This window comes from Gavia stellata, unplaced genomic scaffold, assembly GCF_030936135.1.
Source record: "Gavia stellata isolate bGavSte3 unplaced genomic scaffold, bGavSte3.hap2 HAP2_SCAFFOLD_34, whole genome shotgun sequence".
Lineage (NCBI taxonomy): Eukaryota > Metazoa > Chordata > Aves > Gaviiformes > Gaviidae > Gavia > Gavia stellata.
The window spans coordinates 3,787,039-3,812,742 of record NW_026776320.1 but is presented as its reverse complement, the minus strand read 5'-3'; the positions used below and the strand labels follow the sequence as shown (position 1 = coordinate 3,812,742).

Here is a 25,704-nt window from a genome sequence, read left to right as displayed (position 1 = left end):
TCTCTTTATTTTTCAGTTGAAATGGAGTGCGTGTGCTTCTTAAGATCTAATGTGTTGGCTTAAAAAAGTCCCACTGTTCATGTTGTATATAAAATATTTTTTTATTAAAAAATGTTGCATATAAAATTAAAATGAAGGATATTTATTATTGCTAATCCATTTTCTGTAATGTTAGTGAAATTACAGTGTTGGTGTAATTAGAGTAAAGCATGTAATGTGGTTATGTTGACACTTGCGCACCACTGACAGATGATGCAGAAACTGAATATTTGAAGTATTTCTCCCTGTGCCCCCTCCAAATCTCTTCTTTCTCCCTTTTTCTGTTCGGCTTAAATACTACAGTTGTTTCCTGTGCTAGGAAATTCAACATTCTTGCTTTTCAGCCCTGCAGCAGTTTAACAGCCACAGGACAGAAAACAGTTGATGCTTTTCATTTGAACCATTGTAAACCAATGGTATATCTCATTTTTCGATTTCTAAACGGCTTTCTGTTCATTGTTCGCAGCCTCACAGAGGAGGTCTTTTGGGTGGAGAGGTAGAAATGCTTCACTTCTTGTATTGGCTAGAGATAGTCTAGCATTTAGATCTCGAGTTAAATATTGTTGGTTAGCATATAGCTTTTTGTCAGTGCTCAAGTCCACAAAATGGCTTTTGCAGTGAGCAAAGGTACAGCAAAGAACTTCTATAAGGAAAGCTTTTCATTCTGTTTAACACTGACTTAAAAGGTCAACTGGACTGGAATTCAGTTAAGGGTTGGATTATATTTTTTTCTTGTGTGTATGCATGACTGAACATACATTGATGGGTGCAAAAACGCACGTTCTCTCTTCCCTTTAAAGGGCAAACCCAACAGTCACCCTCCTGCCCCATGCTTTTTAATTTTCAAGAGTTTACATGCTCAAGTTTCAGTAAAACTGCTCTCTCACTCGTAGTGAAGTGTAATGACTAGATTGATCTTTGTAACGTTGAGAGGTCATGGTTGGCCATCACTTTTAAATGGAGGTAATACCGGTTCTTCATTGTATCTGAGCTCACCTAATTTGATAACGAAGCAGATGATTGAAATTTACACCATGTTAATCTGAGTAGGTAGATCTGGATCTGGCAATTTAGCACAGCACATGAATATATGAGGAAAACTAAGTATTTTAAATTGATACACTTGTAATGTTTGGCGTGCTTAGTGACGCAGTCACGTTGAAGGATAGCCAGTGTCTCTTTGTTTTAAGTACATCTAATTTCCAAAACTGAGCTAATCTGAGCATCTCAGCCACTGCGTGGGCTTGATAACATAAATATTTCTTTTTTTGATGAGATGTTCTGTCAAAAATGGGGAAAAAAACCCCCAAAGCTCCATGTTGCCATAATATTGGCAGGCACATGAGCAATCCGTAGGAATATTGTGTCCCTCAAGAAAGACATGAACTGAGCTAAACACAATTCTGAATTTCACACTCAGTGGAGGACAAAGCAGCTAATCAGAAGGGGAAGTTTAAATTGCCTCAGTTGAAGACTGAAAGTGTCGTAAAACAAAGATACGGTAGGACACCGTCAGAGCTCTTGGAAAGCTGTCCTTATCTGCCCTTCTTGCAGAAAGCACCCTTGATTTGGGGAAGATTAAAGTATCTGAAAATGACATTTTGCAGCTACTGACTCCTCTCACATTTTTTTTTCTTTCCTTTCTTCCTAAAAATCTGTCCAAAAGCATTAACTGAGTTTGGGGGGGTGGCAGTATACATTTATATTTTTTGAAAAACTTTTATGAGAATCCAGGTGACTTTTAAAATATTTTTTTTTTTAAACTCTCACACATTTAACTTCCATGTCTTCCATAACCATAGAATTCTGGTGATACTGTTTACTTGGAAAACACGATTGTATCTTTAAGATGCCTTATCCCTTTGTACACCATCAGCTGCAGGTTGGGTTTTTCAGCATTTTAAGTGTTGGTACCTCTCCTTGGGAAGAGGGCATTTCAACATTGTCTTTAAAAGTCATACTTAAGACTGCTCCTTGACTTGCTTCTTTGCAATCTGTATCGTAATATTTGTGAGTTTGGAGTGTGAGCATGAGCATACGTTGCACTAATTTTTTAGTTACTGATTGAGCTATTCATTGCAAGTGGAACAGTCTGTTTACAAACCACAGTGGAAAATGTCTTGTGATGATTCCTAATATTTCACAAAATACATACTTGTTTGTTGTAAACTGGATTGGCAAAGAGTAAAAGAGCATACGGGGAGGACCTAAGTTTCTCTGAGCTGCACATTTACTATGACTAGAAAATCTGTGGGTTTTGCTGCTGGTTTTTTGTGGAGTTTGGTTTTTTTGGTTTTTTTGGGTTTTTTTTTTTGTGTGTAAGCAGAATTCAGGTTTAGCAAACTGGACACAAGACAGATAGGAAAGATAGTGCTCGAAATAATTTACCACTTCATCAGTGCTTTCTATTTAAAATACGAGTGTAGAAATCCTATAAGCAGAAAGCAGGCTAATTCTTACTGCATGTTAGTGTTGTAACACTTGCTAGGCAAAAAGTGTTCCCATACTTGAAGTATTAAAGCGGCAGAGCATGCCAAGAAGCTTAGCAAGTAAACTTCCAGGGTTTAAAACAGGGGGGAAAAACCAATCCTGGGCTCTTAGAGTTCTGTCAGTGAAAAGGGATGAGACATCTGAAGGTGCGCAGGACTTCCTTGACGCTGGATTGCTTTCCGTAAGCAGAGTGTCACCAGTCTTCGCAGAGCATGGCTCATGATGACGGTCTTGTTTTGGTCCACCGTGGGCAGAATGAAGGGCCTCCATTGGGATGCAGCTGAACTCACCTTTGAGTTAAACAAACACCCCTTTCACATTTGAGCCGCTTGGGCCAGACTTCAAAAGCATGCGACTGGATACGAATTTCAGATTGTATTTTTAAACTTGACCACTGCACTATGTTTTTCTTTCTTGTTATCTTGCTTTGTCATTGCTTGCTCTCTGCTATAGCGTACTGCTTGTAGGCAGTCCCTGTACATACGACACGGTATCATTATTTTCTTAGTTTTAGCAAATGTAAGTACTCCAGATCCCTTTCTGTTGACTGCATGGCACTGCATGCAAAATCATCTTTTTGTTTAGGCCATTGTAGAAGTCTGTGTAGAAGATCTCTTTGTGTTCCTGTGCGCAGTGCTAGCACGGAGCATACATTGGAAATACAGATTGCATTTCACTGCTGTTGCTGTGCATTGCATGTGTGTGTTGCTGTGTATGCCAAGTTACAGGTACTGCAGGATGTGCAGTTTGGGTAATTAATTCACTTCAAGTAAGTACTAAAAAAAAAAAAAAGAAAAAAAAAAATCTCTGCTTCCCTTAGCCAGAAAATTGCATACCGGTGCCTTATGTCACCCATACTGTTCTGTTAATGCAGTCTAGCTGTTCTGCTCAGAACCTACAGAAAAGCATGAGACCAGCCGAGTTTGAGACTGACATTTATTCATGCTCTGGTTGTGGCTTCTTAGCTGATAGTGATGCATAACTACCATGGGGTACATTTTGAAGATTTTTAAAGGAACTAGTTTCTTACAGGAGTGTTGGTTTGTTTTTTTAAAGAGACTGGAAAGGGCGTGAGAGGTAGGGAGGTTTTGGATTGTTGGGTGAAGCACCCACAGAAGAGTGACACAAGGCAAGTGTCTTTTGGATAGCATCAAAGGACACTTCAAAAAGAAATGAAGCATCAACATTTCTGATGGGAAGATCCTCACTAAATACAGATGGGACCAAATTTCACTTTCTGAAGAAGAACCAATTTCAACACTAAGAATTCAGCTTGAAGTCATACCTCTCTCTATTTACAAATTAGTTATACCAACATGCAGTCATCTCAAGGGGATCTTAAAACCATGCTCCAGCTCGAGAGAATGGTTTTTTATTTCTTTGTAAGGGGAGGCTGAGAGGATACATGTTAAGCCTAAACACTGGCTTAACCTGCTTCAGTAATACATAAAGGACTAATTTTGATAGTTGTGCCCTGTGGGTTCATGAGTGAGACATGGGGATGCACTCTCTGTTTGATAGCCTCAAGAATGTTACCCTGGAAATAGTTTTTGGGTCTGTGTGAGCCATCCCCTGGAAGAGGCTCCAAAGAATCCCTAGGCTTGCGACTTGACTTGAGCCTTGGATCACTTTATTTTGGAGAAGAGGGGAAATTTGTGCATAGCTGTTTCGTAGGAGTGCAGCTTCTCTACTGTCCCCTTTTGAAATGAAAAGAGATAAGCTGTACCCTTGTGTAACCATGCAGATCTGGGGTTCCCCAGTTCAAGGTAGAGGAATCTCTCAGACATAACCGTCTCAGCATCCCCTTTGGTGTGCGGGGCTTACTTAGCAGCCCTCCTTTATCAAGGCCGTTCAGCAAGGGCCAAGTCAGCCTCTACGTATTTGGACTGAATGATTTGGCTGAGATTTCGTACTGGTGATATCTAGTTCTCTTGTTTTCCTCTTTAGATTTTTATGATGCCTCTTGGGGTAAGCCAGATAAGTTTGACTCGGCCAAAGCAAACTTCAGGGAGCTCCAAGTTGGCTATATTTGTCTGGGAATAACCAGTCTCACTCTGGGAATAGACATCTTACACTTCAGCGTGTTACGAAGCTGTTGCTCTCTATGTGGGCAGCCAGTTAGCCTAAAACCAACTGGTTTCCGGAAGGTTTTGTGTTTAGTCTTTTGAAAGGCTGCGGCTTGAGTGCATGCAAAACTAGACGAAGAAGATAGGATTGGAATAGCTAAATTAACCTTACCATAGAATTAAGTTTTAGAGCAGTAGTTTGTAATGCCCCCTGAACTCAGACATTACACTACCTTGTCATGGCAAATGTATTCTCTTTGGCTTGGCAGAGTGCATATGAATTGGTATTGTACTGGTTTGGATGATGTGCTAGGATAGTTTGAAATTGGTTCATAAATTCCTGTGCTTCTCCCTTTAAAATCTAAACCTCTTCTGTTTACACTCCTCCTAAATCAGGATTTGGTGTCTACACAGGCAGAAAACGTAATTCACTGACTCCTAGATCGAGTCTGTTTCCTTGTCCGGGTTGCCAGCGGGATACTGATCTCGGAGAACGTGGCATCAATGGCTTATTTCGCAACTTTACTTTGGAAACCATTGTGGAAAGATACAGACAGGCAGCCAGGGCAGCCATTGCTATTATGTGCGATTTCTGCAAACCTCCACCTCAAGAGGCCACAAAGAGCTGCATGGACTGCAGGGCAAGCTATTGCAACGAATGTTTCAAAATACACCATCCTTGGGGAACTGTGAAAGCCCAACATAAACATGTAGGACCAACCACCAACTTCAGACCCAAGGTAAGTATCCCGTATCTTACAGAATTTGGGTTGCAGCATTTGCATATAGCTTCAGACATATCTGTGCAATGGTAGTTGCTTTTAGGGACCGTTGTTCCTTTTTTGACTATTGCTGTTATTCATTGAGTGAACCATAAGCTTTTGTTCTTGCTGACAGCATGACTGCAGTTTTGAACATGTCTGCCTGCACAGATGATTTTCCTGAAAGTTTCCTTCCCTCCTCGCACCTCCCCCCGAATCCAGCAGTCAATGACAATGGGATAGCTTATTGCATATTCTGCTGAATGACAGTCTTATGTACCAAGGTGCTAGCGAGACTGGTGTCTCTGGGCTTTTCACCATAGACTAAGATAACATTTGGGGCTTGAGAGTTGGTTTCAGAGATGGTTTGCAATTTTAGCTTAGTGTGTCCATATTTATGCTACTCACTTCTATTTTTGAGCCCTTTCCTGTCCTTTCTTGTATGTGTGTGCGTGTGTTAAAAGATGATGCTTTTAAAGCTTGACTGTTGGCACTGATGTCGTGTTCTCCTCCTTGACATGACACTGAAAAGCTTTCTCAAGAGCTTCTCTTTGGTAACATGGAGTAGATGGACCCAAATGTCTTTCAGTGCTCTGGAATGAGGCAAAGCATTTCTTTTTTTTTAAAACACACGCGCACACATGTGCACAAGCACACCCACCCACACCCACCCACCCCCTTTTAGACGGTTTTATCTGTTGCTTGAGCTTGGAGTTGAGCAGCACTTTTTTTGCCTCTTCGAGCAGTTACTTCAACGTGTTCAATTTTTGAAAGATTACTTTTAGCAAACACCAGCTTTTTCGCAATGCTGTTTAAGCTGGTACTGGAATTAACGCTCAGCATGAACAACTTGTAATTGGAGTCAGACAGAAAAAATGAAACACTGGAGCCTTTTCTCTTTAAAATGACTGTGACTGGTGGTGTGGCTGCATTTCATCTGTTGCTCCAAGAGCAATGGCTATGTGGCTGATCAGAGTCTAGCTTAAATTTAAATCATTACAGTATTATGTCAACTCCTGCCTTAAGACAGTTCGTAGTTGTTTCAAGAGATGCTGGCATGGACACAGTTAAATTTGGCAGCGTGGCTGTGTTATATATTGCATTTACAGCTCTGAACAGGAGTGTAGGGAGCTTGAGGCACGCAAACAACTTCAGGGATTAGCAAAATGGTTGATTGCAGTATGGAGGCTACATGATGTGTACACAGACATCGCTACAGGTTTACTCACTGTGAACCTCGTGAAACTGTGTGTGTTCATCTGCTGGCTTTCACTGGCATAGACAAATATAAAAGGTGGAAGATAAACTGAATATAAAGAATCCACTGATGAAATCAGATGCTGCTGTGGGGTGATTTAGTGGTTTGATGGTTTGTTGGCCACCTCAGTTTTTGGAAGTACGTCTGCATTCTCTCTGCTCTCTTTTTTTTTCAGATTTTGATGTGTCCAGAACATGAAATGGAGAGGGTAAACATGTACTGTGAAATCTGCAGAAGGCCTGTTTGTCATCTTTGTAAACTGGGTGGATGTCATGCAAACCATAGAGTAACAACCATGAGAACTGCCTACAAAACCCTTAAGGTAAAAGTAAATATTGTTGGACCTGGCCTTAAGAAGGGGAAAAGTACTGAGCTTCTGGTGTAAGGGCAAACTCCCTGTGGCAGGAAGCCAGGATGTGTGTTTAGAGGACACTGAACCAGTCATGAGGCATGCTGTTGTGCAACATCTGTTAATATCTATATTAGTGTGACATAGCGCACTTCTGAGAAACTGTATTTTCTATGAGGCTTGAAACATAACCTCTTAAAAGTCCTTCCACCTTGTTTTAGCCAACTAAAGTATAGCAGTACTGACCAATGCAAAAGGTTTAAGCAGTTTATACTTTACAATCTAGCTTTTTTCAGGTAAGTGTCCTTGTGGCTTCAGAAGCACTCCTGAAAAATTTGCATTGGAAGTATCTGTTGGGACCTTATATGTTTCTGAAGTTGCATAGCTGTTAATTCGCAGTACAACAGGGAAGACTTGCAAACATTGCTTTGTTGTTAAAGAATGATTGCTTCTACCTCCTCTTCTTCCTTTTCTTCCTCTCTTGCTCACAAGAAAAAAAAAAGGGGGGGCGGGGGGTGGGGGAAGACCAGACCAGCCTGCCTTGTGCTCTTTGGCCTCCTTGCCTGTTTGCAAGGCTTTTCCTGTACAGCTGTTAACTCTTGCAAGTCAGGAAATGCAGAGACACTCATAAGTTCATGCTTTGAACCACTCATTCTTCTAGCAAATCTTACTACAAATGAGTTAATAACTAACGTGGCTTTTCTGTAAGTTTTAGTAACGTCCTGAAGCCTCATGTTCCTAGCCTAAGAGAAGGTGGCACTTGTGGCTGGGGAAGACTGAGCCAGCTGAGGCTGTTACCTCTTGTCCTTAGAGGCTGTTACCTCTTGTCCTTAGAGGCTGTGCCCCCAGTCCTGCCCACATCAGTGGCCTGATGTCCCTGTGCAGTCATTGCGGGTCACTGAGCAATTCTCCGCAGGGTTGCTGCTCATAACTGGTGGCAGGCTGTTGTCCTTGTAACTAAATAAAGCGAGTGCTAGCTGGATGACCTGCCTGTGCTGGTTGTCGGTTTGGGTGGGATACCCTTCTTCTGCTAGCTCGCTGTGTTGTTTTAACAGGAGAAGCTTTCAAAAGATATTGAGTACCTCATCAGTAAGGAGAGCCAGGTGAAAGCTCACATCACACAGCTGGATCTGCTGCTGAAAGAAACAGAGGTAAGAGTGTCTTCCGTGTTGGCTGGGGATAGCCCTTGCAGGGACACAGCAGAGACTCAAACTGTTTTCACTGAAGTGTTTCAAATCCTTTGGCTTTTTTCAGTTAGCCAGTAAAACAATTTCTGAACAGTTTGTGTTAGTCCTGAATCACAAATGGTAAGACCTAATCCTGACAGTGTTGGAAATATGGGCAACATACAGAGGGAAGTTAAGTTTTGGGTGCTGCTGTAAATTTAATTGAAAGAAAGCTTGTTTGATACCTTAATCAAAGAGAGGTGGGTTAGACTTACAGCTCTTGTGTATTAACGGTGCTTCACAATTTACACTGGCTGTTTGCCGCCTTGAGGATGTTGCAATAAAGTCAGAATGAAGAGTCAAATCTCCCTGCAGAAGAGTCAGAGCTGGGAGCTCACGTACAAGCTGAAAAACACAATGGCAGAAATTGCAGGAGCTCCTGGCCCTGCCTGTATCTTGATAAAGATTGTCTCTGTGCTTTGTAGTTCCTTTTATCCAGGGCACTAGTTAGAGGTGACCCTACAGTTCTGAGGGCATATGTGAGAAGCTGGGCTGGACCCCCATCTCAGTGTGGTTGGGGAAGGTGGAGGAGCACCTAGCTCTTGGGCATGAAGACTTCAGAAACTGACCTGTTTCTACAGTGCTTTTCCATGAGCTGTTTAGACACGTGCTATGCGTAACTCAAGACATAATCAGAGGAATACTTTCCTGCTCTTCGTTCTCTGTGTTGATCCAGTAAACGCTCACTAGCTTGGGTGCAGTGCTGATCACATTTTCAGTGCTGATGGGCATAACAAAGCTCATTAGTCTTGTCTGTCAAATGGATGACTAGATTGCTGTGATACCTTGAACAACTTGAGGTATGTTTCTGTACACAGCCACAGTGCTGTGGAATCTGTCTAAAATGTCTTTTGTTCCCTCCTAGTGCAACAGTGAACGAGCTAAAGAAGAAGCATCTCAGAGCTTTGAGAAATTATCTCATGTCCTAGAAGAGAAGAAGTCCGCAGCTCTTAGGGCAATTGAAACTTCTAAGAATTTAAGGCTGGAAAAATTGCAAACGCAAGCAGAGGAATATCAAGGGCTCCTGGAAAATAATGGCCTTGTAGGATATGCTCAAGAGGTGCTTAAAGAAACTGATCCATCTTGTTTTGTTCAAACAGCAAAACAGCTTCATGACAGGTATCTTAATTATCTTCTGTTTGAAGTACAGATACTGTTCCAGGATGTCTGGTCAGTCATATTCTTTTGACACCTGCTAGCAAAGTACTGAATGCAGTACCTTGTATTGCAAAGGCTCAGAGATGGTCCCAGTACCGTTCAGTAGAAATTGCTACATTACAGTGTGCGTTAAGAAACAGCAGTCAGGAGGGGCTCTGTCCTGTGACAACACGTGGCCTTGTTCAGTAGGACTGCACTGGAAGGGTAGCCCATTCAGCTCACTGACACATTCCTTTGCTCAGAGATTGTATCGGGTATTTGCAAGTTAATCTAACAGGTCTCTTCTGGCTTTAAAGTCTTTGATCTTAATAGCTGTTCTCCATTAGCGCTTCACATCTGTTTTGTTCTTTGAACATAATGCCCCAAATTGTTAAAATGCTCTACCAGCTGAACGATTACCTCTTCATTATCTTTACACTGATACCTTTACACTGCTGTACAAAAGACCTTAAATTTTGCATTTGAATTCTGTCTAGAGAGACAGAAATTTCTGGGAGACATCAGTAAGTACATGAAAACAGCACTTTTTATAAAGCAAAACCTAGCATTTTTAGTTTAAGGAATGCACACATGTGAATTCCCTTTTCTCTGTTCTGCCATCCCTTTGCTTCTGTGCTTTCAGAATCCAAAAAGCTACTGAATCTCTGAAGAGCTTCAGGCCAGCAGCTGAAACTACTTTTGAAGACTTTGTGGTGGACATAGCTAAGCAAGAAGAGATCCTTGGTGACTTGTCCTTCCATTCCAATGGTAAATTGCGAGAGCATCAGGTCTTTCTCAAGTTACGACTTGAAGGGCTTCTCTGGAAAGAGGCAAAACTTATGCAGGGCTGCAGCTGCAGAACTCAGTCTTGTGACTTGCATTGTCCCTTCTGTCTCTGTGATCCACAAGGCATTACCTGGCAGCAATGCTAGCTTCAGCTTTGAAAAAGAAGCTAAGATGCCGTTGCATTCAGTACCAGTTTACATTGGCTTCCAAAACATTGTACTTAAGTAATACTAGGTCTTCCTAGAAGCTTTTTGTTAACATGACAGAAAAGAATAGGCTTTTAGATGCTTTTTTAGCTGCCAGCAAAAATAAATAATACATCTTTCAAAGTAAAAACAGAAAGTAAGGGATTTATGTAAGTGCATGAATGGAACCATCCTCATCTGTACTCTTTAACTGATTGAGTCAGATTTCTGCCCCCACCCCCACCCCCCGCAAGTGCTATAGCCACTCAACAAAGGGCTTGTATGGTTAATTCTAAAACAACAGATATCTAAATTTGAGGGTTTTTTTCTCCTGAATCTCTGGCATTCCAGGTCTAGAAATACCAGAAATCAATGAAGAGCAGAGCAGAATGTACAACAAAGCTCTGATCAGCTGGGAATGCCCTGGGAAGACAGACTCAGCTGATATCTATGTTCTTGAGTATCGTAAGCTTAATAGAGAAGAGGAGAGTGCGACGTGGCAGGAGATCAAAGTTTGCAGCAAGAGCAAAGTAATATCTGATCTCGATGATGACAGCTCCTATGCCTTTAGAGTTCGAGGATATAAAGGGTCCATCTGTAGCCCTTGGAGCCAAGAAGTTATTTTGCGTACGCCTCCAGCTCCAGGTATTGGGTTTTCTTATGTCCACAAGGTGTTGAATCTGTGTCTGTCGGTGTGAAGAGCTGTAGGTGGTTTCCAGTAGTTCCCAGAGTTCTACTCTACTGTTACCGGTTGCGTAAATGTTTAGAAGCACTGTTAACAAACAGGTTAAGTAGGTGGCATGCTGAGACCGTTTTAGCTTGCATGACGTTCCCGGTAGCCTTTAAAAGTGAGAAATTCTGATGCCAGCATGACTTAAAATGTAGTTTATAAGCACAGAAGGCCAAATACTTAACTAAGAGGAAATTTTTTTGGATACTGTTTTTCAGTTTTCAGTTTTCTTTTTGATGACAAATGTGGGTACAACAGTGAACATCTCCTGCTGAACCCAGGAAGAACCTCTGTGGAAAGCAGGGCTGGATTTCCTCTACTGCTGGGATCTGAGCGCATGCAGGTCGGATGCTACACAACCCTGGATTACATCATTGGCGACACCGGGATTGCCAAAGGGAAGCACGTCTGGGCTTTTTGTGTGGAAGCCTATTCATACCTGGTGAAAGTGGGAGTTGTTTCTAGCAACCAGATACAGAAATTGTTCCATAATACCCATGATGTGACCAGCCCGAGGTAAATTGCAGACTCTTGCTCAATACATGTTTTATATAAGGAGATGGCTTTTTAAAAAATAAGTTAAGAGTGAGTCTGGTCGCAATTAGTACACAAGGTGAACCTAACTAGTGGAAAGTAGCTTGAAGGATATGCTGTAAGCAGGTTGTCCTGTTCATCCCCTGCTATTAGCAGAAAGGTGTTGTAATTATCCAGAGTCCTATTTTCATTCTTTTTGGGAAAGAAATGAGGTTCCTATAGATGTCAAGATGTGCCAGTTAAAGCAAGAAGGTAAAAAAAAAGCATCACTTGCAAGATTGAAGCAATGTTTAATTGTCAATAGTAAGACTCTGCCTTAATTTCCTTAGCATACTAGGTTTGGCAGCCATTCAGAGGTACAATGTTCACTGTGTGTATCTGTGTATCTTTGCTGTAGCTTGCGTCACGGTGGATTCCAAGTCACTGGCTTATCCCAGGCTATACGCTTGCATATGGTACTGGAGTGCTACTGATCCCAAGCCAAAGTACAGTGGACAAACCAATAAAAAGATTTCAGCTCTGAAGTATGGTTGTAGTAAGCCTGGATGTGTCTAGGAACTGCAGGCTGGGAAGCTATCTCCTGAGGACTCTTAACTTTTTCAGGAATGTAAAAAATGTATCAGCTTCCTCCTGTGTAACATACTGAAAGTGTAAGAACGCCTGTGTCTTGAGCTGCTTAAAGCCAGACGGAGGCTTTTTGCAAAGTGAGAAATTAGATCCTGATTTCCTGATTTCTTTTTCCTTATCCACACAAATACCTGGAAAACTTTGGCTGACACAAATCCAATCTCCCCCCAGACATCCCAAAAATGCAAACCTAGCTAGGGATTGTCGGCACAGAAGAATGTGTGCTTCTCCAGTGTGTCTTCATCTGGTGACAGAAGTAGGGGGCAAAAGCATGTAGACTGAACAAATCTGGCCACAAACTTTCCCCAGTAACCAGCTGGGAAACAGGGGTTCATGGAAACCTCCAGGCAGAGCACTTTAAAAAAAAACCAAACCACCAAACCAAAAACTTAAACCACTACTTTTTGTGTTGTGAATTTTAAAGACAATGTAATACAGCAGTGGTGAGGAAAACTCATAGGACAACAGTAATGTTAAATGTATTTACTCGTGTCATTTAACATTATGTAAATGAAGTTAAACATACCTTGTCTGTAATCATTAGTCATAGTCGCTAAATTACTTTTCAAGTTAACTAATTTGCTATACCTGTAGGTTCATTAATGATTACCTAGCATGAGTACATTTAGATACATCCGCTCCTTAGTAAAGCCTTCTGTGGTCTTGTCCTCGTTAGTGTTTAGCTGTTATTTATTGTCTGAAGTGGCCCAAGTGAGTGTTCTCCACCTACTAAATGCGTCTTCCCTCCTGGCTTAGGTATATTTTTACCCCACAAGGTTTTGCAGGTGACCATGTGGTGTTTCTTGTCTTACAAAAATGTTTTCTCCAGTTCACATCACTGATCCCCCTTCAGAATTTGACAAAAGCAAATGGTTGTTTTTCTGTTCTAGATACGAGCAAGACAGTGGTCGTGACAGTGGGAGTGAAGATGCCTTCTTTGACTCACCACAGCCTTTCACACTGGTCACTTTAGGCATGAAGAAGTTCTTTATCCCCACAACACCTGCTGCCCCCAAGGATCCAGCGAGCAGAATCCTTCCCCTGCCATCGTGCTTGGGCATCTGCCTCGACTGTGACAAAGGCAAGGTGGGGTTCTACGACGCAGGCCGTATGAAATGCCTTTATGAGTGCGAGGTGGACTGCTCTGGCATAATGTACCCAGCATTTGCCTTAATGGGTGGTGCAGCAGTTCATCTTGAGGAACCTGTCACAGCAAAGTACGGGGAGTACCACGACGACATCTAGTGCAGTGATCTCTTCCCATTGCTGTTCTGAGGTGGAAGACGAGAGAGAGCAGAAGAATTCTACCTTAGTTTTCACTCCTGATTAATTACATTCTGTCCACATGTTGCTTACAAGCCTCTGGGTCATGCTTTTTTTAAACAAACGGTTCAGACACGTCCCACACTAGTGGGAAATGTTCTTCCAGGAACTCTCCTGCCTTTCTTGTGATCTGTGCAATGCTTTTCTCCACAGACTTTCTTCCCAGGGGGAAGCAGGGAAGAAGTTTGACTAGCAACCAAAATTACTCTTCGGGGGTAGAAATCTACCTTTTGTGTAACGTAAATCCTTACATAGTCAGTTTTGCATTTAATGAAATCAAAGCTGACAGCGTGTGATTGCCATTCTCCTTTCAAGAAATCTGCCTGAATGCCTCTGAGGGGTCAAATGCTTTCCAATTAACCCCTGAGCACCAGGGGTTGGGCCCTTCAGCACGAAATAACATTTGCAAAAATACAGTATAAAGCAGGGAGAAATCAGAACTGCAGCTGAACGTTTAGGTTTTATTTGGAAAGAGGAGGGTGAACTAGAATCTGATTGCATGTCATATACCTTTAATGTGACTGTAAGCTAAAACTCTGACACCTGGTGTCGTGTAGTTGGTGGCATAATGGTAAGTTTCTTGACTCTTCCAGGCTTTTACTATAGGCTATATAAAAATATATAAAGTGCAATTCTACCTTAAACATCAGACTCACTTTAGAGTCCAAAATCAGAAGTGTTTGCATGTGTGAGTAATTGTACCTGGTATTTAGGCAAAAGCATGAGAGTTACTGACATGAGTAATAATATGTGAACTTTTAAAAAAAAATCAGGTATTTCTTTTAATACTTGTTTCTATAAGTTAATTTTTGGATCTAGTAGCAGCTTGGTTTTTTAGTAAGAATGTTAAAAATGCACTGATTAAGTTTTGAGACCCAATTTCTGCCTTAAAGGATGTCTCACCTCAAATTTCTGTTCCTCTCCTTTTAAAAACTGTATCACATAGTAGTTTTGCGTAGAATCATAGAACCACAGAATGGTTAGGTTTGGAAGGGACCTGTAAAGATCATCTAGTCCAATCCCCCTGCCGTGGGCAGGGACATCTTTCGCTAGATCAGGTTGCTCAAAGCCCTGTCCAACATAACCTTGAACACTTCCAGGGATGGGACAGCCACAGCTTCTCTGGGCAACCTGTTCCAGGGTCTCACCACCCTCACCATTAGAAATTTCTTCCTTCTATCTAATCTAAATCTCCCTCTTTCTGTTTAAGCCCTCTTTATATATTGAAAGGCTGCAATGAAGTCTTCCCTGGAGCCTTCTCCAGGCTGAGCAACCCCAACTCTCTCAGCCTTTCTTCACAGGGAAGGTGTTCCAGCACTCTGACCATTTTTGTGGCCCATTTTACATCCCCCAGTCTGTACTGATACTGGGGATTGCCTGGACCCGAGTGCAGGACCTTGCACTTGGTCTTGGCGAATCTCACAGAATCACAGAATCACTAAGGTTGGAAAAGACCTGTAAGATCATCAAGTCCAACCATCAACCAACACCACCGTGCCCACTCATGAGGTTCACATGGGCCTGCTCCTCAGGCCTGTCAAGGTCCCTCTGAATGGCATCCCTTCCCTCTAGCGAATGAACTGCTCAGCTTGGTGTCATCTGCAAACTTGCTGAGGGTGCACTCAATCCCACTGTCTGCGTTGTTAATGAAGATACTAAATAATATTGGTGCCAGCACAGACCCTTGAGGGACCCCACTCGTTACTGGTTTCCACTTGGACATTGAGCTATTGACTATAACTCTTTGGACGTGGCCATCCAGCCAATTCCTTATCCATTGAACAGTCCATACATCAAGCCCATCTCTCTCAAATTTAGAGATAAGAATGTTGTGGAGGATCGTATCAAAGGCCTTACACAAGTCCAGGTATATGACATCTGTAGCTCTTCCCTTGTCCACTCGTGCAGTCACTCCATCACAGAAGGTCACTAGATGAGTCAGGCATGATTTGCCCTTGGTGAACCCATGTTGGCTGTTTCTAATCACCTGCCTGTCTTCCATATGTCTTGACGTATCTTCCAGGAGCATCTGTTAGGTGATCTTACTGGGCATGGAGGTGGACTGCATCTGTTTATAGAAATCTACATAAAAAAACATTTGGGTACTTGCACTGTTCACTTGTGTTGTGGAAAAATAAGGCTATAAAGTGAAGGATGTTTCTTATACATACTAGGTGCTTTCTAATTTGGGGATATGCTTTCTAATTTGGGGATAGTGTTGCATCTTGAGGAATGTGTGTGAAGTATGCTTACTAAGTACGTGTATACAGCTGTAGAGCTATGAAATGGGACCTGAAAATCACAATACACTTAAATGAATGTAGGTCATAATGCAAAACCTTTGTGTGCTTTGCTGTCTGAACTGTTGTACTGATCTGACCTGGAGTACACCCCTCCAGTGTCCTCTCTCTTAAGCCCCTGTCCAGTGGCCACTGTCAGAAGAAATTGGCAGAAATGGTAATTGGCAGAAGTTCCATCTGCGACAGAGTGCGCCTGACAGCCCTTTTGGGGCTAGAAAGGCCCGGCAAGAGCAACTTCTTGTCTGGGTCTCACCCGCAAATGTTTCTGCCTTAGTAAGGCTGCGTGGAAGTACATTCCACAGCTTCATTATGCAGTTGTGTGAGAAACTGTCGGGAGTTTCCCGAAGCCAAGAGTTAACCGGCGGCTCGCGGCTGAAGGAACAGATGCGTCCGACTCAATATGAGTGATAAAGCATAGTTCGTCTTTATTATTCAAGCAACACATATTTATACAGTTAGACCTAATACGCGCCTACTTGTCAGATCCTAATTGGCTGAGCCTAAAAATTACTTGTGTTTATGTTCTTCTACTTGCAGTTTGAGCAGCTGTATAACTCCCTTCTACTTTGATCATAACTTCTTGTTATCTACATCCTCATTTCTCAAGGACGCCTAGTCCTTGTCACGTAGCCCTTATTTATTGCTTCGTTTGTAATTTTCCACTCCCTGTTACGCTGAGCAAGCCCGTCTTTGTCTCTCTCAGAACAAGCTCTGATCCATCAGCTGCACAGAACTACCCCAGGGGCTTGCATCTTGTTTTCCCACAAGAAACACTTTGATGACCCAGGCAGCAGCTGTGAAGCAGTGGATATCTTCTGGAACTTCCTGTTGCAGGAGAAATGGCAAATTGTCCCTCGCTAGTTACCATTTAGGTAATTTCTTTTTGTAATAGATGGTTGTCATAGCCTTTCTTTCCTATTATGCCCTCCCCTTCATGTTTCCTCTTGCTGGATGGAAGCCATTCTGTACTGGCGAGCATCCTGCTGCCCCTCTCTCTCCTCTTGCCTTCTGAGACTGACTGAAGGAGCCCTCCATACAGACACTCTGTTGTTGTGAAGGATGACAAAATGCTGGGTTTTCCTTCTTTCCATAGTCCTGAAACCGTATTTGCCTTTTTGGTCAATACCGAGTATTAAGCTGACATTTACCAAGTTTCTTCTGCAGTGTTTTCCACACAATCCTGATGGTGAGTTGTAAACAAGCTGTGCACATACAGGGTTTCCCCACCTGGTGTGTTATTTTGCATTTGTTAATACTGAGTTTCATCTGCTCGTTTACCTGGTCACTTAGTCCTGAGGGCCTCCTGCAGCTCTTCAGTCACTTCTAGACTTGAATGTTCCTGAGTAGCTTCATAGGTAACACAAACGTCATCATTCTTTTGTTGGCTTGCTTTTCCAGATCTTGGAGCAACTTCAGTTGTAGTCAGATGCAGCAAATCTCTTTCTGCTGTTAAAATTTATCGTTTCTTCCACTTTTTTTCCCCTCAGTCATTTATTAAACCATGACTAGCAAGTCAAGCACTGAGAACTTCTACATGTTAGTACACTCTGTTGAGTAGATGAGTCATGTTCTTGTGTGTGTGAGCCCAGTAGTCACATAGACCAGGAGGCAGGATTCTCTCTGCAGTAGCTGTGACTTCTCCCATTGTATAATCACCATTTGTCTGTTCATCTACCAAACTTAGTATTGGCTTAAAGCTATAGATGATAGGGTTGAACTTTCTCATTTGTTGTTCCCAGACCAAATCTCTTTCCACAGACAAATATATAATTTTTGATTCCTCAGCTTCAGAAACCGGTCTAAATTAAGGGTTTATGTCATGGTTAGCACGCCACAGTTCCACATTTGGATTCTTTATAAGCATCTGGACCAATACCACCAGACTTTGACCTTTCATTCTTTCATGGAAATACTCATAAACTGAACACTATCTTAGATATGACGACAGTCTCTCAGACTCATTTATTTTAAAAAGATTAAATTTTACTCGTTTGACAATATAGAAGTAAAAAGTTAAAGATTTAGGGGTTTTTTTTCTGCTATAGCTTTATCTTACATTACTTTAAGATGTGCTCTGCTATGCAATTACTTATTCTCCTGGACAGAGACTGACGCCACTTTAAACATTTACCTACCTTTTGATATGTCTGTTTGTATCTATCTCATTCTGAGTTTAAAAATTGATTTGGCTTTTGGTGTCACCTGAATACTTAGGATGCATTCATTACAGTACTCTATGGTGCTTAGTCCAGCTTATTAAATAAAAACACACACTGTCAGAGGCACTGACAACACACTGTCAGATTTTTTCCGCTACGATGGAAGTGTCACCTTTCAGAAATACACTTCAACAGTACTTGCCTATCCAGATACTTATTTTTCCAGAACAAGTTTCTTCCTACGAAACAGCACTTTACAATGTAGACTAAGCTAAGAATGGTGTGGTATTGTGTGGATCTTTGTGCAATATAGCTGTTTGGTGACTACTGTGTGATTTGCAAAGCTTCATGCAGGTGTGAATCATGTAGACACTTTTTAGATGTCTAAAGCTTGAACAAAAAGGCCTTGTTTAAACACATTCTGACATTAAAAAGGCAAATTAGGAAAATATGTCAGGAGACAAATTGGCTACTCCATCTAGTGAATTGGCTAAATTACAACGGCCTTTGCAATCTTCCCTATTGGCTTTAGAAACTAACCAGTGGCTGTTGTCAAACATATTACCAAAATGGGAAAAGGTCAATGTGGAAGACCATGAATTTCGTTGTAGATGCACTCGGTGTGGCCCAAGATAACCTGTCTTTGGTTCTCAGTTGTATCCAGGCTCAACTGTGGGCGCAATCAGTGGCCGCTTCAATCATAAGAGAGGGTGAAGAAGGCAATCTCCCCACCGAGATTCGGAAAATAATTTGAGATAGTGCCACTGATTTAGAGAAAAAACTCCAGTCCTGGTGGAATTTGGTAAACTTTACCCACGATCCCATCACAAGTACAGCCACAACTTTTGTATTAACTAGACATAATGCTTCAATGTATTCCATCTACCCTGTTATTGCATTAGGATTGAATCACAATGGAACCATACTCTATCCATTTGAGCATAGAGTATGGGCCCAAGAAGTGGGACAGAAATGGCAAACTGTGGATTTGGATTCTTGTATTGTACGAGAACAACAAGGGTTCATCTGTGAAGGTAATGCAATCAGAGGTCAGGATATCTGTTTAGATACTGAACAAAATCATTTTGAGTCATTTTGAAACTCGCCCTGACGAAAACCCTGAAACACTGCTTATATAGATGTATTGGTAAGGGCTGTGTATGTTTGAGAACAGCTTGTGATTTTATATCCGTAGATGATGTAGTTATACATACTAGGAATCACTCCAATTTTTGTGTTTGCAATTTCACTGAAATCACGGGATGTGATTTTTCTTACTTGGCTCCAGTCACATCTCACCAGCTCTTGCAATCGAATTATACATGAACTCAGGAACTGTTGCCTGCACCCATTGGAATGAATCTCACTTTAGTGAAACAATTGCTACAACAACCAGGATTTAATCAAAATTTTGAAAAAGGTCAAGGGAAACAGACACAGAACTTTAATAACTGTTCATCACAATGTGGAAGAAATACACTGTGTTTTAGAGAGGGTGGAAAAGGTGCAGAACATAAATGGTGGGACACTCTTTTCGGATGGTCACCTACTGCTACAGGCATCCTAAATGAGTTATGCCACCCCATCGTTATTCTCCTGATACTGATTTTGATCAGTCTTGTTTTCTCAGTAATACTACATATCATAAATTGGAGGATGATGACTCGATTAACTCGTTTGGCATCTATACTTGATGCACATAATCAGCTTAACTGATTAAAATGAAAGTATTGAAATAATTTTCAAAACTTTCACAGGGGGCAACTTTTGTAAATACTCTGATTTTTAAAAAAAATAATCAAGAATTAATCATATAGAAAGGTTAAATTTGATTAATAAGTAAAATAATAAAATACAAATGCATATGTTAGGATTGTTCCGTTAGAAACAATAACCATAGGAACCTCACCAGGGAGTTGCTGTTCCATACTAAGGAACTAACAGTAATGAGATGGAACGATGAAGAACTGAATAGAAAAGTCTGGTTTGAGTCCCGTGACAATGTGACCTGATATGCACCAATGATGCTGCTTGGAAAATTCCTTACCTTTCCCATCTTGATTCAAATATCAAGAATGCCAATCAATAGATATTAATAGAAGTAACCATTGATTATTTTAAGGATGGATATTGATAGAATAGTATAATCCAGAGAGCGATTAATAAAAATTAAATTATATATATTCTGTATGAAGGTAATGAGGTATGACTTATCTGTGATTTCATCATAAACTAACTGCTGAACAATGTAGCACTGTGAATAGGCAGGATTTGCTTGTCAAGAGAATGATAAGTTGTAGACCTGGTCAGGAAACCGAGGAAAACTTAAGAAGATTCCAAGAATGGAATTTTGCAACCAACCTGAGCGAAGATGGCGTTCAACTGAAGGACACCATGAGGAAGACTATGGACGACCACCAGAGGACCTTAGACGACCACCTGTGTACCTGAAGGCCCATGCCTCACGAGCTTTTACATATATTAACGAGTTCTCGGAAATCGTATGAATATGTTAATTGTTTCCTGGAAATATGATGAATATGTATACTTTGATTGTATATAACTTTTGTAGCAGAGAAACTAGGCACGCACACGTGGTGGAGTGATCCCCTGTGCGTCCAGCGCTGCAATAAAGAAGTGCCTGCTCACCCACATGCAGTGTATACATGAGTTTTTATATTACAGATTTGTAACAAACTGGTATTATTTTTCAGCTCACTATGAAAGGGAAGAAAGATTTTTTGCCACAATACTTCCTTGCAGATAAGGATAACCTGAATGAAAATATTTTTATTTGCTCAACATGACCTTTTGTTTTGAATCAGAACAACAATAAGCTCTGTTGCTCAGAAATGGGGCTTCTGGGGCTAGAAGCCAAATTCTCGTACAGATTCCCCTGGGCTGACCCCACCACTGCTGAGTACAACACGTCACCTCTGGGAGGTGGATGCACTTACACATACAGCAACAGCTCTGCAGAAGCTGGGTTTAAGAGCCCTTACTCCCGCCTTCTCTCTACCCCACGCACCTCCCTCCACCACACTGACACAGCCATTGCAACGCCACACAGGGAACCCGAACGGGGAACCGACCTGGTGGAAACAAGAACCTGAAAGAAGCTGCACGTTCTTCCTCAGCATGTCACGTACTTGAGACTGCTTCTGAACATAGGCTTAATTACAGCAAAAACCTTTCAACTGACAGAAATTGGGTCCTACCACACCAGCTCAGGTAGGTTCCCGAGACTGTCATCGTGGTGGCTGCCGCAATACAAGATGAACACTCATACATGTCGTTAGCCATTGGATTTTCAGGTGCTTCTCCCAGGATCAATAGCATAAAACTCAAAAATTGTTCCAGAGCAAAGGTGCACATATTTTTGCAGAAGATTACTTTGATCTAAACCATTTACTGAGCTCACTGCAAATGCAATGCTCAGCGCTCCCACTTATTTGAGTCTGTATCCAAACAAATGCTTTTAAAGTACACAGAAAGATAGGGAAAAATATGGGAGAAGCATTTGTTTGAGGTCTACCCTACGTGAAGTCTAATGTGCAAGGAAGGTAAGACTGTTTTTGTTTTTTTTTTTTAAAGACCGGCATACCTCTGCTGCTCCTGAGGCAAAGGAGATTGTCAGAAAACAGCTGCCAAAACACAGTGCAATGACCGGAATAGGAACAGGAGGAACTCAAAATGACAGGAAGCAGAATGTGCAAGACAATCTGAAACGGCGGAAGGTGCCCAAGTTAGTAAGTTCCTCAGAAACTTGTTGTCTAGGTGCAGAAAAACTAAAAAAGATCTATCCTGAGAAAGAGATATGTAGAGATATGAATCAAAGGGGTATATTTGTAGAAGATCAAAGAGGAGTACTATCTTGTTCTTGTCTGTTTGCCATTTGCATGAAGGGATACTGGGGTTTGGACACGGAATTTTCCCTGCAAACAAGACCTTGACTGAATTTCTCCGTCCTTCTGGCAGATCCAGGTAGCTGTTTCAGGAGCACAGCGGCAGAGGGAGGGGGAAGAGGAAAAGGAGAGGAATGCTTTTTAAGGGTAACCACATCGTAGCTGTCAAGTTTTTAAAAGGTAATGTGCATGGTGACTGCATAAACTGCCATATGATCCATCCAGCTGTGCCAAATGCGAGGTAATAGGTAAAAAAACTCTCACGCACTCCCCAGATTTGCTCCCAACCTCGACTGTATACCTTTTATGACTCATGATGCCCCCAATATGTCTCAATTTCTGATGATTTTTTGGGGCAGGATCTTAGAGACACGTAGCTCCGCAAAAGAGTTGCTGCTCATAAGGTATTTTATAAACCCAGTAGAATAGCATGGGAAAGACCCCAACAGTAGTAGGTGATATATTATGCTTCTGAAAAAGTAGTTTTTTCCTCTTGATGATGTTTGAAAAATCCACATATCACTTTTCTGACTGAACGTAGCCGAAGCCAATACTGTCAGAGCAGGAGCGGGGAGTGGGGGAAGGACAGAGACAGAGAGAGAAAGTCTGATCAGTGTGTGCTGGTCCACAACAGAAGAAGGAACCAACTACTAAATAGTTCTCCTAGTTTCAAGAAGGATTAGGTCTTACTGGAAAAACCTCACAAATGGGTGAAGCATTGCCACCAAACCAGAATTCTCCTCTTTGATTCACAATGAGCACAGGAGGTTGTGAAGAAAGCAGTGAAACACAGAAAGTGCTGTCGATTGACTTTAAAAACCCTCCCACGAATGGGACAATAATAGTACTTTATAAGCTTGGTCATAGTAATAATTTTTGAAGAGGGTACTGAACAGCATGGGGCAAAAGAAGGATGGGAAAGGACAGTCCAGTTAGGAGACATGTTCTCAGCTGTCTCTCAGACCCCCAGATAGATACGAGGCTAGCAAGACATGCGACAAACACTGAAAGTATCCTGAAAAAGGCAGGTTTTAAAAAGCGTTAAACTGAAAAGATGAAACCAAAAGAAAACCAAACCGAAAAACCAAAACCACACTCCCCAAACCAGAGCAATTGCACACGATGGAGGTGCTCCCACCGCATACAGAGAAATCTAAGCTACTCATCTCAACACAATTTATGAAACATTCTCATAATCAAGCAATACAGGAAATTCCTTCCACGAACGGGGAAGACAGTCTAAGCTCTCAGTAACTATGGTATTGGCAGATTCACGTCCCACCAAGCCAACTCATGCCAAAACAAACAAACAAATCCAAAACAAAAAACACCACATGGAAAACAAACCAAGACATTCCCAAGCACCCCAGTCTTCCATGTTCCCCTCACTGCACTTCTATGAAACATCTCACAAATCAAAGAAAGTTAGCAGAATAATGCTCTTCATCTAGTACAGAATATTTCTTTAACTTTTTTAACAGTATATGAAGATGTCCAAGACTTAAAAGCATTACATTTTGAACTACACAGTGCCTAAAGAGCACAGAAATAAGAAAACTCTCTTTCTAGAGTAATTTCTACGCTGCAAAGCTAGGAACCAATTTTTTTAGCAGTGCAGTAAATGTCGAGAATGTATCAGACTGTAAACGTTGCCAAATGCCACTGAAAACACTTAGGACACCACTTTCTGTTATTGCTATTCAGTGTATATTCATTCTGTCACATAATTACCATCTGGAGAATTCAGAGACTTACATTTATATAATTTCATAGTCTTTCATGCGACTATTTAAAGGAACCACCAGACAAAAATACAAAGAGACTGTCTCTTCTATTTTTAATCACTTTCAAAAAAATTAACAAGTTATGCTTTGCAAGGCAGTTAAATAAAGAAATTAGAATGAGTGCCTAATACTGAGCCCCTTCTATACAAATGATTCAACTAAACATGAGTACGGGTGAAATGCTTTCAGTACTGCACATACTAAGAATTCCTTCCTACATTACAGAAACACACATCTAGACTCATCCTTATACTGAATGGCTTTTACACAGATGAAAACACCAGTACAACAACAGGGCACAACATGAGCTTTGAAAAAGGAAAACAAAGACAAAACTAACACTGACAAAGAAAGGTATAAGATGAAAAATACCAGGTTAGATCTTGCAGTGTAGTATTTTTCTTCTGAATTGTCCAAAAATCACTCCTGCCAGGCTGTTTGTTAGACAGAGATCAAGACACTCAAGTTATTTACATTGTGACTGAAAGCCAGGTAGACACAAAGGGAAAGTTTCTTGCTAAAACAAAAGTTGTTAGTTGAAACTCAAACCATGTTAAGCCAGTTCTGGGGATGGAGGTAAAACACAGCGAAGGGTACGGTCACATTACCAGACACTACCGAGTCACACCAAAAGAATGGATTATTGTTCACCACCTGAGCTGTGGCAATGAGCGACAAACTGCCTCAGTTAGAGGCAAGTATGTGCCAGTTCCACATCTCCAGGCACCACCACCAGTAACTCCTCATGCTGCAGCGGTCCACTCCTTTGGCTTATAAACATCAAATTTAAGCATGCTTTAGGGAGACAGAAGCAAAAGGGTCAGAAGAACTGCTGTAAGGAAAAGGGATCCACACTGTTAGTGCTGGAGGAACAGACAGGCACCTCTTGCTCCCGCTTGCATTTAAAAGAGCGTGTAGGTTGTTACAAACTTCTCCCTCAGCCTGCTTTGTGCTAAGGCTCTTTGCTGGAGCAGCCATTCTGTGAACAGAGCTCTAGTTCGCATTTGACATGCCACTTTAAATTGTCCATCGGTTCTATATCTAATGACAAAATACAGTTTTTCTTTGGTCTCTAGACCCAACATCATCATTTTCAAAATCATTGCTCTGTTTTATCTGGAAAGGACAGATCAGGACTGCATGCTTCATTCTGATAGGAGCAGTGGACCAGTTAATTGCCCTCTTCAGAAAGATCCAAACAAGCAATCAGGGATCTTCCCTACAGGCAGGGAGATGAGGCAAGTTCTTTGGACAGGTTTCAAATACCCAAACTCCAACAGGAGCAGACCATACTAAGAGATTTCCTTATCAGCAGAATTAATCTGCATCCTTCAAGTCCCTTCTTGGAGCAGCAAGGGCTTCTGCCATTCCAAAGTGCAAAGGCCCTGATTGCTAACCCACAAGGTAGGAAAAGGCTCTGCTCCTCCCTCCCAACAACACCGGACAAAGAAGTGCTCTCCAAAGTGGTGCTTTAGTCCCTGCAGAAAATCCCTCTCCCCGGTTTAGCAACTCAGGTTCCTAAGGTGCAAGGAAAACACGTCTCTGCCCCATGAAGCTGTCCGCTAACTGGTTTGGTTTGGTCAGTAACTGATAAAGCAAGAAAGAAACAGAAAAAGTATTTTTAAAACTTCAGCTTCTTCCTTAACATCTCTTTGCAATTATGATTCTGTGTCTGTAGAAATAAATGACATTCTTAAGGAGCCAAGCATTATAATTTGAACTATACGATGCTACTAATTGTATTTTCTTTATAATCCAGACAATGCAACAGGGGAGCAAAGCCAGGATAACTTGGAATCAGTTCAAAAATCTTTTGGAGTTAACTGATGAGTTTATGGTGAAACACTGACTTCATTACCATGTTTAAGAAACACTTGTATAACCAGGGCTCCGAAATGATGTTGGTATGCAGTCATGTCAAGGTCTAAATAACATATCTGAAACAACTGCCTAAGTCCTACGTGAGATGTGGTAAGCTATTCTCCTCTGTCTCCAACGGGCACTAGAACCTGCAGACTACCTGTCCAGCCATTGCTGAGGAAGAG

General features: G+C 41.5%; 1 protein-coding gene across 2 annotated transcripts in view; it reads left to right on the top strand.

The window, feature by feature from the left end:
• Window positions 1–25,704, top strand: part of LOC132320877 (E3 ubiquitin-protein ligase TRIM36-like) — a 53,097-nt gene that overhangs the window by 9,556 nt on the left and 17,837 nt on the right. The window contains exons 4-10 of one of the 2 annotated variants that reach the window (XM_059834503.1): window positions 6,790–6,936; window positions 8,019–8,114; window positions 9,055–9,308; window positions 9,970–10,094; window positions 10,649–10,942; window positions 11,246–11,543; window positions 13,079–13,433. In XM_059834503.1, coding sequence (XP_059690486.1) covers window positions 6,790–6,936; window positions 8,019–8,114; window positions 9,055–9,308; window positions 9,970–10,094; window positions 10,649–10,942; window positions 11,246–11,543; window positions 13,079–13,433 — 1,569 coding nt within the window. Of the gene's footprint in view, window positions 1–6,789; window positions 6,937–8,018; window positions 8,115–9,054; window positions 9,309–9,969; window positions 10,095–10,648; window positions 10,943–11,245; window positions 11,544–13,078; window positions 13,434–25,704 lie in introns of those variants that run through there. The other variant, XM_059834502.1, reaches the window with a different exon arrangement.